The sequence below is a fragment of the Passer montanus genome, unplaced genomic scaffold (genome assembly GCF_014805655.1).
Source record: "Passer montanus isolate IOZ18808 unplaced genomic scaffold, ASM1480565v1 scaffold19, whole genome shotgun sequence".
NCBI classification, from domain to species: domain Eukaryota; kingdom Metazoa; phylum Chordata; class Aves; order Passeriformes; family Passeridae; genus Passer; species Passer montanus.
Genome location: NW_024366480.1, coordinates 5,660,414 through 5,678,056, shown reverse-complemented (window position 1 = coordinate 5,678,056; position 17,643 = coordinate 5,660,414). Strand labels below are relative to the sequence as shown.

Sequence of the window (17,643 nt, the reverse complement as noted above, 5' to 3'; positions counted from 1 at the left end):
TTTGTAGTCAAGTCTTCAGGCTCAGGGGCTTAAGTGGGGACTTTACAATGTTTAAGCACTCTGCCAAGTAACTGCCTGTAATTTTTAGTAACATAAGAGAGGAAGAAACCAAGATGTTAGCAGAAGATTAGAATAAATAATCCTGTAACTGTCTTACTCTTTTGATGAATGAGCATAATTTTGAATACTGAATATATGGATGACTGCATCTAATCACAATGAGACAAAATGAAATAATGTGGTGTACAAATATCTATGCATAGGACAAGTGTGTTCTAGCATTTTCAATAGCTCCATGTTCTTCTGCACAAGTGAAAACAGTGTCCATGGATGAATGTACACTAATTCACCAGAATCCTGCCAAAGACCTCTTATCTCACATTAAGAAAATGGGAAGAAGGAAACAATAGGCACAAATTAAAATATAGGAAATTCCATTTCAACATGATAAATAATATTGTGTTTCTGTGATGGTGATCAAACACTGGCACAAGTTGCCCATAAAGATTGTGGATCTCCCTCTTTAGAGGCACTTAAAATCCAATTTAACATGGCCCTGAGAAACCTACTTTGATGGACCCTGATCAGAACAGATGGCTTGAAATAGATATCTCCAGAGATGCTTTCCAACCTCAGTGACACTGGTTCTGTGACCTGTAAAAAGATCAGCCTTTCTGAGAGTGCTTGATGTTTGTTTCCCTAGTAATTTGCTGTCTTCAAAATGTTACTTGATCTCTTCAGAGAAGCAAATCTCTGAAAGGTTACCCAAAAAATTAAATAAGTCTTTATTTTGCTTTTACATAATTTTGATTTTTTTTCCCTTGTAAACACTTCAAGATCTTCTCTAGTCATTGAATAGACTAAATTGTGTTCTTTTTTTGTATGCTTTTGTGCAAGATATTTTCTGCAAGCTATTTTTTCATTCCTGCTTCTCTTCTGCCCACAGTTTTTCACAAACATTCTCTTCCATTCTATATCAGCTTGGAACAATTGGTAGGACCAGACTGGATAATATTGTTGACAAATGAGCTATTTACCACAATAAAAAATTATTTTGTTGTCATTATCTACCCCCCTTAAAATTACGAATGTTAGGAGATATGATTGCATGAATTAAATATCCCATTTCTTCAGAAAAGTCACTTTGATATGAAACTCCCAAACATTAATTTCCTCCCTCTTCTTGCATCTATTTTTATCTACAAATCTTCTCAATTCATATGACTACTCAAAAGTAATGTTTATTGAAGATATTTTTTAAGAGGCTAGGAACTTTACGAATAGTTGCCTGCATATTTTTGCATATGCATTTATTGCAATTCCTTAATATAAAGTAGGCCATGAGGTTTTTAATCCACATTATAGGCTTATAGCTAGCATTTTTACACACAGATTTGAAGACTTTCTTATATTTCCTCTATTTTATTTTTCCTACTCTTTGCTTTCCTTTTTAATAAAACTTAATTATCATTATAAATGAGTGACTCAGAAAACACAGAAAGGTAAAAGACTTTTTTTTCTAGATTTTAGAAAAGTGGGTTAACAATATGTAGAGTTCAAAGGCATTTAAAGGTGATGAGAAGAGGCAACTCACAAAGGCTGACACTGTCCTCAGCAAAGTGGCATTTCTCATCTATGCCCAGCTCTGAAAAGCTCAGAGATACTGCACTATAAGAATTGAGAGAAGTTACTTACAGCTCAAATACTCACTCCTACATAAACTGGTTTTCTTTGGCAGCTGTCAACAAAGCAGCTGTTTTCAATTACAGACTTTATTACTATGTTTTAAATTAGGTAATTAATTTATTATGAAGTAGGTGTCCTCCCTTTACTCAAATGTTGAACAGCTATTCTTGCCTGAGGGCTGTCATCTGCAGCATTCCTTCATATTCCTACCTCTGGACTTTTTAAAGAAATGTGGGTGAGGTATGGAGCCATTTCCATCGAATGTAATTAAATTCTTCATTTGTTTGCTTATGTGACCTTGAAAATTAAAAGGACAATCCTAATGATAGTCAAAGTCTTGGTTCTAGAGCTGATGTAGCTTTGTGTCCTATGCATTATGAAAGGTATCAGATCACTCTAATATCTAATGGTTTCCCTTCATCCGTGTCCCCCTCCTGCCCAACTGTAACTCATTGTTTACTGTTTGAATCTCTGGCTGAAGGACAGGGATGTTTGTTGAGATGAAAACTGGTTCCTCTAACTCCTTAACAAAGTTTTAGGTCATAACTTGATCTGACTATCTGTATAGTCTTGAATTTCACCCCACGTGTTGCTGCATTAGTCTAAGCTGCCGCCCTTTTTCAAGTTTCAAGTTCCAGTCTGTATGTTATTTAGTTGCAATACTCTAGGAGTGGCTATAAAGTCCTTTCTCATGTAGAGCATAAATAAATACATACAGTCCTTCTTGTCACTGAATCTTCACACAGAGCAAATCTGTTAGCTGTTTTTAGACTAAATTACTCTTTGACTCTAAATTAGTTGGACAGATGTATGGTGGTGAAAAAAGACAATTTCAGAAGCATGTCTTCCTCTTTGGTACTACAGGAATGTTAATGTGTATATTAATAGCTTTGAATCACTTTGAAAGCCAGGTATATAAAAAGCAGCTGAAGTGAACTGCAAGGAAACACTGATGTGAGTAAGAGCAATGTAGAACCTGATGTCTTTAGAGTATCCTCTTCATAGAGCAGAATGTCCTTTTAAATGTTGAAGTAATTGCTCTGATCTCAGCCTCCATTTGAGGAAGGGTTGTTTGAAACAAGAGCCACTTCAACTTATAACCAGAATTAGAGAATTTTACAAGTCTTATTTTAAAAATACATTACAAATTTTTGAAACCTGGACTCACAGTCTGTTTTCATGCTGAGTAATCCCTAATGTCAGACATCACTTGGGATGCTGGAGACAGCTGTTATGTTGTAGTCTACCATGGAGGCAGTCTTGGTTTCTTGGATTATTGGTGTGTTACAACTGTTTTTGCTGTTAGCTGAGAATAAATATCAGAACTTTGATAAGCTGCCTGCTCCTGAATTTGGTGATAACAGCTGTAAACCGTCTGTTGAATAAGGTTGCTGAATTGTGATCTTCAGACCCAAACAGAGAATCTAGTTCTATTTGATTGCTTGCTCACTACCTGAAACTTTTACTGACATTGGTAATGTCAAAGGGTTAAATAACAGGAAAGTTTTGGTGATTTCCATCAGGGAAAATGCACTTCACCTTCAGAAAGGGCAGCATGATCAACAGCTTGTTTCAACAGAAGAGCTGTAAATGAATTCTGTTGAGATTTGTTGCTGAGGCAAGGTCTAGAAATGTGTTTTGTCCTGTTGCGAAGTTTAGCTGTACAAATGGATATTACTTTAAAATGTACCTACTTCCATTCATTTTGTATCTTTAAATGAAGGACATACCTCTGAGGCATGGTTACCTCTAGTGATCCTGTTCTAGCACATTTAAACAGCTCACACTTTGATGAAGAATCTTGCTTATTTTTCTGTGTTTCCTCAAATTACCCTCTCCATTTTTCTTTTCAAGTCCCGGTGCTATTGTGCAAGTAGATAAGATTTATACACAGAGAATGCTGAAGATTATTGTGTTACAGTTGTTCTTACTTACTGTTCTAGCAATTGGACCCATAAGGATAATGCAATAAGCAAGAGGAATATGTTCAGAAACTCCTAATAGGGCTATTACAACAACCATGGATAAATTTGTTTGACAGCATTCGATAGGACCAGTGAAAACAAGAGAGGTTTGATTTTTCCCAATGTGAATGTACAAGGTGCTGCTGATACTGGTGAGCAGGCAAACATAAGTTTTCTGTCCAAGGTGTGTTGTATAAGGCAAAGTTTTTACTCCTATGGGTAGACTGGTCATAGAGAGCATTTACATATATATATAGCCTTTGAAATGTCAGTAACCACCAAGATTTAAATGTAGCCCCTAGGAGAAACAATTAGCCTTAGTTCAACAGAATGATATGTAAGGAAACTCAGTATCCCTCCATGAATGCTTTCTTCCTCTTTATAAGTAATCATTTTGAATATTTAGTATGGTTGGTTTTGAAAATGGCTATACTTCAAGTATACAGATTTTTATGTTTCTCAGTTTGATAAGGATATTCACTAAAATTTTTAAAAAAATTATTCTCCAAATTGATCAATATTTTCATCTATTAATATTTCATATTTCTTTTGACTTTGATAATATTTTTTTTAAAAAATATATAGTCTCTGGAATAATATGAATACATGTATATGCATTATAATATATGCATGATAGATTTTTGATTGCCTGAGCACCCATCCTGAAAAAAGCCTGACTGGTAGCCAAAAGCATAAAGCTGCTTCCTTTTCAAAAACTATAAATTACAAGAAATATATAAACTCTCTAAATAATATATATAATCTGTATCTTGGATACAGGAAGTTAATAAAATAATTAGCTGAAATTCACAGTCTGCTATTAAATTACATAGCAAGTAGCTCAGTAGGGAAAATAGACAATAAAGGAAGTATACACAGCTTGGACTTCCAGATAGTAATGTCAGCTCTAACATTGGCTCTGCCTTTAAAGTAGCCAGTTGGGGTTGGAAAAATTGTCTGGAAAAAATAGAAATCGTATAGAATGAGGTGTATATATATATATACAAAAAGCAATGATACAACCATTCAAATGAGTTCTGTTGAAATCTGAAGTTCTAATTTACTTAATACCCTTGGAGGAAAGGTATGTAGAAGTCTGATGTCATTATTATTTTGCCTTAAGATATTTGGGCTGTCAGTCATTGAATCAATTGAGCTCACACGAAGCATTACCAAAAATCATTACCATCTAGTGACTTTCCAATGAAATGGTCTTTGTGTTATTTGTGAGACTCAGTCTTTGAAACATTGCAGCCATGCCTTTCAAACTTGAAATTGCAAGTCATTCCAGATAAAAGGTCAGAGCTTTTTCTGATTGGATTGTGCATAGATATTTGCTTGACAAGGCAAAATAAAATCATGTTATCCAAAGAAAATACTATAACCTGGGTTTTTTTCCACTAATCTCTTTTGTAGTGGAAAATTTTGCATTTAAAGGCTGCTGAGTTCTGTCCTTTTGACTCCCTCTTCATTCTTTTGAAATGCAATTACTGTTCAATGAAATGTTATTACACTATCCTATTTTTACAGGTGCTCTATGATGTACTGTGCAAGGCTGTATTTAAATAATGTTGCTAAATTTTCTTCCTATATCAATTTATCAACATTTTATAATGAAGTCAAATGCACGAATCATAGTAATTTCTGTGTGTTGTTTTGCAAACACAGGACAATATCGGCAAAGACACATCACCAGGCAAATAACTTCAATATATTTGAAGGAATGGTCTGCCATGGAGTTCCAGTTGTGACAGTTTCAAGAGGCAAAGTGGTTTATGAAGGTGGAGTTTTCAATGTCACAGCAGGAGAAGGCAAATATGTCTTCCGTCCACCATTCTCCCCATATGTCTACAAACGAGTCAGACAGCGGGAACAGGTTAATTAAACTAATAAATCTCTGTAATGCCTTGTACAACATGAGGATAACTAGCTCTTGGGAAAAGGAGTTTGGGGATTCAGTGGTAATTTTCCTTACTAATCAAAATATGCCAAGGTGGGAGGAAAGGAAACGAAGAACTCAAATTTTATTGCTCTTTATCTTACAGAAAAACATCATAGACTCTTACAGTAGTTTGTCCAGCTTGGGAACCAAGCCTCAGTACTTTTAAAAATAAACATGTCCTACTTGCAATAAAAGTGGACAGAGTTTTGCTTCTGGTAATCTAACTGGTACATTTCATCACTGATTTCACTGAAAATCAGAGAGCCTAAATTTCATATGCAGGAAGAAATATTACACCAAGGAAGAAATAAAAAAAATTCTAATTCTTTCATGGATCAGATATTTTGAGCTAAACCCTGCAGAGCGTTGAACATTTTGTTGTGTTCCAGCAAGAATGTGTTAAAATGGAACATCTGCAAAGGGCACTGCTGGGCCCAGCAAGATAGCTCTGTTGAAGCTTTTGTTCTCTTCTATTTTTTAAAGAGAAATATCTCAAATACATAAAGATTGGATTTTCAGTGCCTATTTACTCTGCAAGCATCCATGATGCTTTTGCATCCTTAGTGTACTGTGAATAGGATTTTTAAAAGCATACTGAGTAAGTACATTTTAAAATCACCACCTGAATCAGTGGGATTCATTGCAGGATCTAAAAGCTGAATCCATGTGAAATAAGGCCCAGTGAAATGTCCCCCAAAAAAATCTGTGTATTTCTTTCTTCTGCTGTCTTAATGAACTGAGGAGGGCATGTGAAAGTGCCTGAATGATGCTTTCCTCCAAAGACCACAATTTCACAGGATGTAATGAGCTGCCTGCATGTTCCTACACACAATACAGTATCAAAACTAAACGAAATTGAAATTTATAAGAAATTTGATAATTACACAATTTTGAAAGACTTCCGTGAGCATAGTGGTTTCAATTTCCCATCAAAGCTAGAGAGAATTTTCCCTTAACCCAAATATCAATTGCAGCATGTCTTCAGAAGTGATTTTTCAACCAGCTCAGCCTCCTGCAGCCAACAACTGGAATAGTGAGTGATAGATATCTACACAAGCCAGAATTTGCTTTGCTTCATTGATATTTATTTACCTCTCTTACCTGATGTATTAAAAAAATCACTGGAATATATAAATACTCTAACAAATAGAATAATCCACAAAATGAGGTGGAACATGTTGTTGTTTCTTTAAAAGATTAATTTAGATTTGGATTGCTAGAGTGTTGAGCAGATTTAGCCTCCAGCTCCTGATGAAAGCTGAGAACTGAACAGCTTAATCCCAGTGCAAGAGATCTTTTCCAGGGAGAAGTTAGATGAAAGTATTGGGATGCATTTCATAGAAAGACAGTTTATCATAGGACTTCTATTTAAATTTTGTCCAATTAGCAATTGCAAGAGAAGAGAAAATAGTGAAAGGTTTAAAACATTTTATTGCAGGTATGTCAACCTGTTCCTGTCAAGAGGGCACCATATACCGGCACGGTCTCAGGAACACCTGTCACAGGAAAATAACAGGCTTGTTCCCAAGTTTTGGCTGTTGCAGGTAACCTTCTCTTTTGCTTAGTAAAGACTACTTAATGCTTCTCTGAAACTTCATGAAAACAAAAGGGTAGCAGGCTGTCTGTCTGGTGTCAGGCTTGTCTGAAATAAGCCCTCTCAGAAGCTGAATTGTCTTGGTATCTGTAAATTTGACAAAAAGTTCTGGCATCCCAGGCATGGAGAAATCATTTTGATTGGAGTCTTTTTTAAAAAGTTCAGATGAAAGAAAGTGATGAATTTTAGCTGCTAGACTGAGACATAGGTATGAAGGCACATACAAAACCTGAGTTCAGTTAGCAAGACTACAAAATGAAGCATGACTGTTTGACTTACAAATTTGCAGACAGCTTGATGTGAAAAATTAAATTTATTAGTGTCCCTGTGTTACAGACAATAACCCCCCAACAAATGTGCTGTTTGGGTTAAGCTGACAGATTTGTTTTGCAAAAACAAAAGCTGTTTTCACAAAAAGAGAAGTCTCCAGGGAGACCTTAGAGCAGCCTTTCAGTACCTAAAGGAAGCCTATAAGAGAGCTGGTGCAGGATTTTTTTTACAAGGGCATGGAGTAGTTGGACAAGGTAAAATGGAATTACACTGAAAGAGAGAGTAGGTTTAGGTTAGATATTGGGAAGAAATTATTTACTGTGAAGTTGGTAAGGGACTGGAACTGTTTATCCAGAGAATTTGTGTATGCTCCATCTCTGGAAGTGTTCAAGGCCAAGTTGGATGGGGATCTGAGCAGTCTGATTAAATGGAAGGCATCCCTGCCCATGGCAGAGGGGCTGGAACTAGATGATCTTTAAGCTTCCTTCCAACCCACACCATTCTGTGACTACAGGAGTAAAGGTGTTACAGGCAGTGCCAGCAGTGTTTGAATTAGTGCAAGCCCATCACTGCTAACAGGAGTAACACCCAGCATCTCCCCTTCCCTCCTCTGCAGTGTTCACAGTGTGTAACTTGGTTATTGACAGTCCTTGTATGTGCCCTGGTGCTTGGCAGATCTTTCTGCGAGCAGAAATCAATTAACTTTGCTTCCTGGGTTAGTTTTCTGTTGCCTTGGTGAGTTGAAGTGTCTCTTAGAAGAACCAAGCAAAGATCAATGCACTGCAGCATGTGAGTGGGGTGAGGCAGCTGGGAACAAGGACCAGTGACAACACCTCACTCTCCAGCTGTTTAACAAGCAGAGGAAATGCTTCAGGAAAAGGGAAAAACCAGGCAAGTCGACAACACCTCACTCTCCAGCTGTTTAACAAGCAGAGGAAATGCTTCAGGAAATGGTAAAAACCAGGCAAGTCCTTCAGCAAGCACAGTCAAGCCATGCTGCTGCTGTGTGCCAACTGCATCTGAAATGTTGTCTGCTGCAGCAGGGGAGTTGATTAAAATGGGTTGGGGGAACAGGGAGTGACAGGAAGCATGCCAAAATCCAAGCTGAAGTTTTGGGTGCAAATGTGTATCAACAATAAGATCAGCTACTTTGAGAAATGATTTCCCAATAGGTGAAGAGAAAGCCCCAGTTTGTACCTCAGGCAAAATGAGTCTGTTCTTAGTGCTAATTAATATGGGACAGGAACAAACCTGCTATGGTAGGAGGGTGAAATGAACTTTTCCACCTCTCATGGTATCATTCTTTAAAGCTACCTTACAGTGATCCTCATCCAGGGCATCAGTAGCAGCAGCAGAGTGCAGTATCCTATTTGTTTTTCTCTGTCCTTAGGGAAAAGATTTTCTAATAGAGAGGACTAAAGGCTAAAGCTTCAGTAGAGTGAGGGAGCAATAATCATTCTTTCTAGCTCCTAGCACTCCTTCTCCATTATTACCTCTGAGTGACAAATTGCAAAGAAGAGATTTTCTTTTGAAAGATGATATTGTATTGTCTTTTTCTTCTCTGTAGATAAAAGCAAATGAAAATGACCTTGCTGCCCTCACCAGCAGTTCCTTCTGGGTCCAGCAATCAATCTACAATCAACTTCTCAAGAGCCAACATGAAACAATAACCAATAAGCATTATACTTGGTTTCCTACATAAAATTGCTGTTGAAATTTATGTTTGAAAATACTTTTGCTATAAGAACTGGAAAATTGTTTTAGAAATGGAGTAGTAATAATAAGAAAACCCCTGCAATTACAATGCCACAGCTCTGTACATTCTTAAAAATATGTAAGTTTTGACTCTGTACATTCATAAAAATATGTAAGTTTTGGGATGGTATTTCTCAATGTTTATCTTTAGAAGGTATCAGCTACCCAATAAAGTAAAAGCAATGAATAATGGTGTTTAAGAACATTTTTTGAACTCCTGCTCCATTGGGTCTCAAGAGATGAATTCTAATTCACTTATTTTATATGTTAGGAAGATCTCTGTTGTGCTTGGCAATGCAGAGAATTCTGAGAGCAGATGCTGAATTTTTATTTTTTTTTTAGTTTTCCCTGTCTGGAAGGGGTCAGTACAGAAATATGCTGATCCAGAACACTCACTATTTGGAGCTGCTGCCCCATCTCTATGTCACTATCTTTAAAGAACTTTATATATTTTGTCCCTGCCAACTGCACCACCAAGCTTTTTTTGACAGGTTCAGTTATTTCCCTTGTTGAGAAACAAGGGAAAATGGCAAACCTGTGCCAACCATGCTTGTGAACCCATCTACAGTAATAGTTTGTGTTCTGCCTTTATGGAGAGACACACACCCATCACCTGAAGGCTTATGAAATAAGATTACCAGAGCAAAACCATAATGCATTAATATCGAAAAACCCTTTTATCTGAAAATTAGGTTTTTCCCAATGTAACTAATACTTTGGATTTTTGTAGGATAGGATTCCTAATTTTAAAAACATCTCTTTGGCTCAATTTATCTAATTTCCATTTTTCAGAGGTTGTAGTACTTTCAGAAGCACTATTCTGCTACCATGTGTAGACAAATTTTGATTTGAAGAACTGAAATGTTGTTTAAAGTTGCACTTTCATATGTAATAACTCTTCTTTTTAAGCAGCTGCCACTGCAAAAAATTTAATAGAGTGTCATGTGTTAATCCCAGCTGGCAGCTAAGTACCACACAAACATTTGCTTGATTCCCCCCACCCCAGATAGGTGGGGAAGAGAACCAGAAGAGTAAAAGTTAGAAAACTCTTGGGTTGGGATAAAGACAGTTTAATTGGTAAAGCAAAAGCCTTGCCCACAAGCAAAGCAAAACAAGGAATTCACTCCCCATTGCTCGGCAGGTGTTCAGGTATCCCCAGGAAAGCCCTCTGAATGTTCCTCCTGCTTCTTCCCAGGAGGGAAGTTTTACATGCTGAGCACGAGCATATGGTCCAGGGTGTTCCTGGGATCAGCTGAGGGAATCTGTCCTGTGTCCCATCCCATCTCCTTGTGCATGCCCAGCCCTCTTGCTGTCGGGATGGGTGAAAAACAGAAAAGGCCTTGATGCTGAGTGAGCATTGCTCATTGATAATGAAAATATCCTGGAATTATCAATTCTGTTTCCAGCACAAATCCAAATCATAACCCCATACTAGCTACTGTGAAGAAAATTAACTCTACCCCAGCCAAAAACAGCGCAGAGAGAAACGAGCCCAACACAAAATCACCAGGACAGTGATTTGGCTGACCCACATGTAGAAACAATGTACTGTACAACCCAAGGCCAAGCAGGCACAGAAAGTGCTGTATGTTTTAACACACACTAAGCACATTAAGTACACATTAAACATATGATAATTACTATTATTTTGACAGTGGAAAGCAGACTTGTAGTTCCTGCTATTTTCATAGGCATACAGTGGTGTATGAACTTTCACGAAAAACAAACTCCTATTAGGTCAGTAGTTCTTGTGTCTCTAAACAGAAAAAGAGGGTTTTCCTAGTAAGATGAATAGTCATGGATATGGTTGAGAAGGTCTAGCACCAGTTCCCATTTCTCAGGTTTATCTTTGGGGTGGCAGAACAGCAGAACCAACCAACAATCCAGCACTATTACCAGGAAACAGAGTTCACTGCTCGGTACAGACCTCCGTACTGTCAGGCTCTGCATCTCAGTTTGTTGTCCAGTCTCCCTTTACAATGAACAGAGAAAGAGAGATGCTTCTGCAACTTTCTTTGTCTCTGCATCAAGATCTCACACAGGTTAGATGAATCTGTCTGGAGTTGTTCCTCGGGATGAGGGGGGCAGTTTTCTTGCAATTCTTGTTTACCTACATTGGCTACAAAGATTATACAGGACGTGTAACTATGTTGCAGATTTCTACTCTGCAGCTGCCTTCCACTCAGCACACCTTTAGCTCTCTGAACTGGAACTTTCTTTTATGAAGGATGCCTGTTTTTTTTTTTTATGTTTTGTCTCATCAACAGAGCAGGTCAACTGTGAATCTATTCTTACTAATTAATCTTTTGCTACACTGGAAGAAGAGCAGAAATTTGATAAGAGTAACCTCCAAACTATGAACATATATTTTCTATGGAAAAATGTATATTTTAAGGTTTCCTACTCATTTTTATTAGACTAAAAATGAGTGAGCTTCCTCCTGTATAATTAGCAAAGAATTCCTGTTCCCTATATTTGTACTGCTCTCTGTCATGGACTGTACTTCCTGTAGGGCTATACTATTTTTTGTTTAAGAAATACCTACTTTTTAATTCCGGTGAGTCTTAGCTATGTGTTGTGCAGATGAAAGAAATTACCTGCATATTGTGAGCTGAGATTTACACCAAATCATCTGCTGTATTTTTGCATCCTTGGGTGCAACAATCTATCAAGCCTGTCAGATTTGTTATATTTATGAATATTTGTTTTGCCATGACACGTGCTGGCCCTAGTACCTGAATCCTGCCTCAAGTCACAAGTTGCCATGTAATATCCCTTGAGGAACTGTGTGACATCAAAAGAATTTCAAATGTGCTGTTCAGGCACTCCTACTAATGTTGAAACTGTCAGATTGTAAATCTCTGTCATCCTTGTTCTTTTCCCCCTTACATGGGCTAGGCTATAATGGTGGGATCTTCATAGGGATGTAGTTTTGGGACTGCCCACGTCTCCATTCCAAAACACCAGTAAGGAGTGACAGCAGAGCCAACAGTAGCATGGGATTTTTTAGTAGGCATATAGTTTGGGATTCAATGGGATATAATTATGTCAGCACAGGTCCTGAACTGGAGCTCTGGAAGAAGGACTGACTGATCTCTCAGTTGTACTTCAGTCTCTAGACCCTGACAAGACTTCTGAACTCATTCTACAATCTCATCCCTAAGCCATCACTTGCTCATTACATTCTCAAGTTGTTGCTCTGTCTGTTCTATAAATGTTGTCCTAAGAAAACAGATGCCATATACCAGGCTGGAAAGGTGTTTAGAGATGACTTCTGCAGCCCACACAGTTGTGCTGAGTTGTCCTTGGAAAGCAAGACAATAATTGCTTTCCCAGATGTTTGAATCCTATCTCATTTAGCCATAATCCTCAGGCTTCTCCACCACCTACTGAGAAAAAGGTTTTCTTTCTTTGACTTTTCTTGCTTTCTGTTGGCCACTCTGATTGCTTTGAGAGGTGATACTGCTGCATTAAAACCCTTTTACTCTATGAAGCAGTGTCTGTGCAGAGGAGCCAAGGAACTGTTTTGTCAAGGCTAAAATGCAGAACATACTTTTGTTGCTTAGCACTTCTCCTTGGAATGCTACTGGTTTCCACCTCTTTATTGTATGGAAAGGTTTGTCATTGCTGGCCCCCAGCCTGGTAATAATTAGCATTGACTCCATGATTCCAGAAGGCTGATCAATAGCTTTATTCTACTATATTCTACTATATTCCACTGTACTATACTACACTTACTAAGAAACTCACCCTCTTACAGATGGTCCCATACAGCTTTTACCTAATTGGTCAGTCAATCCAAACACCATCCAGTGTCTAATTAAGAAATCACCCTTTGGTAAACAAACCTGTGTAACACACTCCACATGTGAACAACAACAGGTGCAGCAAGTGGAGATAAGAATTGTTTATCATTCTTTTCTCTGATCTTCTCACAGCCTTCCCCAGGAAAATGCCGGGGGAAGTTGTGCCTGCTGCTCTCTCCACAGAGAGCTGCAGCTACAAAGCTTGAAGATTCAAACACTTTGTTAAAGTAAGGAAACAATTCTGGTAACCATATTTTCATCTCTCTCCCCACCCAGACAGAAGTCTGAAATCTTTAGTACTCCATTCTCCCTGGTGCTGTGGATTCCAGAGGCAGGAGCAGAAAAGCAATTGGGAGACCTGATCCCGGATTGCACAATACTGCTTTCACAGCCATCATTTGCCAGAGAAAGCCTCATATGGGGTATGTGCTTATTGCTGGCACTCAGCTCTCCACCCGTGAAACTCGCAGCTGTGGTGCAAACACCCACACCTGCAGCGCTTCTCTCTTCAGCCTGACGCATCACGGGTGGATCCCTGCAGAGCAGCAGCCCCCGGCCCTGTGGCTGCACTGGGCCACTGGAGGGCAGGGCAGGTACGAGGTACCAGCCCTGGAACGGGGAGGAAGGCGCTCCATGCACAGCAGCACCCGTGAAGCGCGCTCGCGGCTTGAAATCCGTGCCAGCAAAATCCCTGTTTTCAGGCTTTATTTTATCGGCAGCCGAGAGTGATCCTTTGATCCTTACTCTCCACTTCTGCGATGTAAAACAGAATTAGAGGAAAAGCTTTGATTATCCATTTATTTTTTAACTGCATCTCTGGGCTATTTAAACTGCGATGAAAGCAGGGAGTCGATGTGATAATATTGACAGAGCAGGGGTCACGGTGACAGCAGTTATAGCCCAGCATCCTTTCATACCCAGCTGCTCACATGAAATGCTGCAACAAAACCAGCACAGAGGAAAGGAAGCCTTTAGCTTGGCTTGGCTTTAGAAGCCAGCCAGGTTTGGGGCTATGGGGTGCTGATAAGGAGAGGACCATAAACACGGCTGCTGAAAGGAGATGTCCTTGTTTGTCAGGAGGGTCAGGAGCACTAGCATGTCTCTCTGAATTACCTTCACAAGACAATCAGGTCAGCCTTTCATTAATTTTACAAACCAGATTTGATCCAATTGGAGGATTTTTTACAGTAAATCAAACAGCTCCTCCACTAGTGAAGGATGTTCAAAAAGGAAGTTGAGTTCTGCGAGCAGAGAGAAAGACAGGGATGATTGAGTCAAAAGCCAAATCTGGACTTCTCAGACTCTTGTTCTTTGTGCTGAATGTGTTTCTGACAAGCCCTTGAGAGTCATTTAGAGACAAAGCCCAGTAACATTATATTAATAGATATAAAAAATTTCTATTACACCAACAAATGAATAAAAATCCTAATTTCAACTGCACCTATAGCTCAGCAGAAAGAAAAGCATTGTATGCTTTTATGGATGAGAAAGCTGATCTAAATGATCTGTTGGAGGTGAAGAAAACATATTAAAAGAGGAAAGAAGATTATGAATGACAAAACAAAAGAGCCAAAATAAAATGTAGGCAATCTGAGGAGAGGGTAGGCAAGAAGAGGAACAGAAATAATTGTGGGTGGAATGATGTTTTTTTTATTGTAACTCATAGACTTTTTTAGACCTCAATCCTGTGGTTGAGGGTTATGGTTAGCAGAGAGGCCAAGGAAATAGCTGAACAACTTGCAGAGGAGACAGCTGAACATAAACCCTAGACTTCCTTTGCTCATATGACATAAACAAATGAAAGAAACCAAAAAGAAAATAAGGTCTGGAGAGAATGAGAAGTGTGTCTCTGTGTAATTTCAGGGGAGTGACATACCTGCCTTTTCATCCATACAGCTAAAGAAAGACACTGGGCAGCTGAAGGAATAGGTCTAGTACTGTAGGTCAGAGTACTAGTACTGTTCTGCTGCTGAGGTAAAACTCAATATCTTTGAGGCATAGAAGGCATATTTAAAAATTATTTTTAAAAAGGTGTAGAATGTGCCATTTTCCCTGATAAACCAGGTTTAGGGAGATGGGGAGAGAGCAAACTTATCTCCTTTGCTTGCCATTCAGGTCATGTTCAGCACACAGGTATGTATGTGCATCATCACAGAAACAAAGTGTGCATTAGTCCACTCAAGTATGTGACTGTTGTCTGAGTGTAATGGTAACAATATCTGTCAGGTGGCACCCTTGAAGCTGGCATAGCATATTCACAAATTAAAACAAGATTTTGCTGTGCATGTCTACTATTTTTCCACAAATGTGCTGTGTTAAAGTCAATAATCACATAATGGCTTAGGCTGTTGGGCAGGTCTAGAGATATCTACTCCAGCTTTGCTTCTCTGAGGTACTCAGAGTCATGTCTAGTGGCTTTTGAGTACGCCCAAAGCTGGAGATTCCATAACCTCTCTGGGCCTCCCATTCCAATGTTTGACCACTCTCACAGTAAAAAAGTTTTTCTTGTGTTTCAGTGTTATACCAGTCAGCTTCCTGGCCTTTATGTTTGGAAGCAGCTACCCGGGGAAATTGTTCCATCACCTTCCCACAGATTGAGATGAGTCTGACAAATCTGTGGTTTCTTGGATTTTCCTTCTTGCTCTGCTTGAAAATGGGAGTGACATGTGCTTCCTTCCAGTCCTTCCTTCCTTCAGTAATGCCTCCTGATCACCAAAACCTTTTACAAAAAATCAAGACACCTTTCAGTGACATCAGCCAGCACCCTCAATACCCATGGATGCCTCTCCTCATGTCTCATGGTGTTTGAGTGCTCCTGTGTGTTTGAGTGCTCTCTAACTACAAGGGGTAATTCTTCCTTGCTCCAGCCTTTCCTTCACGTCTGAGAGGTCTATGGCTAAAGACCAGTTTTACCTGCAAAGACCAAGATAAAGAAATACCTTGGGCTTTTCCATGTCTTCTGTCACTGGTAGTGGGGTCAAGCATCTAGGTAAAATATTTACCAGAACTGAACATGTTGTACAGAACTAGTTACCCAAGAACGATTGGTTTCTCTCAGCTTGAAGGGTAAACTAAGCAATGTTTAATTCTCCTGACAGGTAGTGGGGAGTGGGGGGAGCATCCACATTCAACATTGGTCGAATTTCCTTAAGTAAATGAAAAATACATACATGGCATTGTCCTGAGAGTGTACTATGGAACTCAAAATCCTAACAGATTTAGGCATCTCTCCCAAACTTTGGCCAGCATCTGAGTTATTTTGATGAACCATTCCCATGGGCTGCAAAACTTTCCTGTGCTTCTCATAGCACAACAGAGTGAAAAGGTAGTCTGAGTGGCAACACCATCAAACAGGACAGGCGAGAAACTCCAAACCAAAGTTTTCCTCCTGCATGGTGTTTTGTGGCACTGCTGTCAATCATACTTGCCCCATATTTGGGCTTCTCACCACCTTGTTCTTTGGGATTGAAAGGAGCACATCCAACTCCTGCTAGCAATTAATCAGAACTCTGCCAAAAATATTTAGCTCTTATTGACATGTAACTCTTCCCCTTTCATCTGCAATGATAACAAGAGTGTGATTCTCTTAACAATAGTACCTGGATAGCTATTCTGTTCTGTGAGTCCAAATTTTGAGCAACCTTCTAATTGCTTCTCTCTCACTAGAATGCTTCTTGCTACTGGTGCTTGACTGTAGCACCTAAAATACAAGCTGACATTCTGCTACTATTCAGGGATGTTCCACTTTAGTAAAAAGGACATGGTCAGGCCTCTCAGAGACATTCAGCACAACCCTCAATAATGCATGACTTTAATCCAGCATTGTTTCCCAGACACAAACTGTGGTCACATCAGCAACCTGAACCACCTGCATGCATGGAGAAGTGAGACTTTGGAAGGCACAAAAAAACCCAATCTTTGTGTTCTTCAGTGGTGTAAGTGCAAAATAACTTCTGACACTTGATACTGGAGAGTTTTAAGTCTTAATTCATTCAGATAACAGAGACATTGATCAATGGCTGTCCTGAAACCATGCATGTATTATAGAGGAAGAGAGCAGAATTTCCTATTATTCAGACTAAAAAAGGAAGTTGGCTGTGGCTGAAAATCAGAAATACACTCCGTGTTGGGTACATTTTTTAGCTGTACATTAAGTCTCTAAAGTTACATAAGTCATTCCTACGTCTTTAGGCATTTTGCATTTGCGCTTGTATCATATGAAGGTCACAACACCAGTGTTGGTTGAATAGGTGAAGTACTTCACTATTGGCTCAGTTTAATTGAATTAAAGTCATTGATGCTTATGCAACATAATTAAGCCCATTTTTGTCTCTTCTGCAAGCTTCCTCAGTCTGCAAGACTTGAAACATTGTTCACCTCTACTTACATGCCTCACCCTTTAATGACACCTTGTTTGCCCTCACAGGGCCTGATTCCTCTCCATTCTAGCTCTTGTGACCCTTCTCACTTCTACGTGTTACATGACCTCTCATGATTATCAAAGGCGTCGAACAACCTGCACTATTGATAATGTCTATGGGTATGTGGAAGTGGGGGCTAAGACCAAGTAAAGAATTTTGGGTGGGAGACTAGATAGGAGACTAGAAACTAGGGATGGCAAAGATC

General features: G+C 38.9%; 1 protein-coding gene across 2 annotated transcripts in view; it reads left to right on the top strand.

Annotated features, from left to right (window-relative positions):
- The window catches only part of DPYS (dihydropyrimidinase), a 28,711-nt gene extending 19,437 nt beyond the window's left edge, over positions 1–9,274 (top strand). For both annotated transcript variants that reach the window (XM_039706352.1, XM_039706351.1), the window contains 3 exons: positions 5,319–5,526; positions 7,031–7,136; positions 9,024–9,274. In XM_039706352.1, coding sequence (XP_039562286.1) covers positions 5,319–5,526; positions 7,031–7,105 — 283 coding nt within the window. In that variant the 3' untranslated portion in view covers positions 7,106–7,136; positions 9,024–9,274. The remainder of the gene's footprint in view (positions 1–5,318; positions 5,527–7,030; positions 7,137–9,023) is intronic.
- Positions 9,275–17,643: the final 8,369 nt, after the last annotated feature.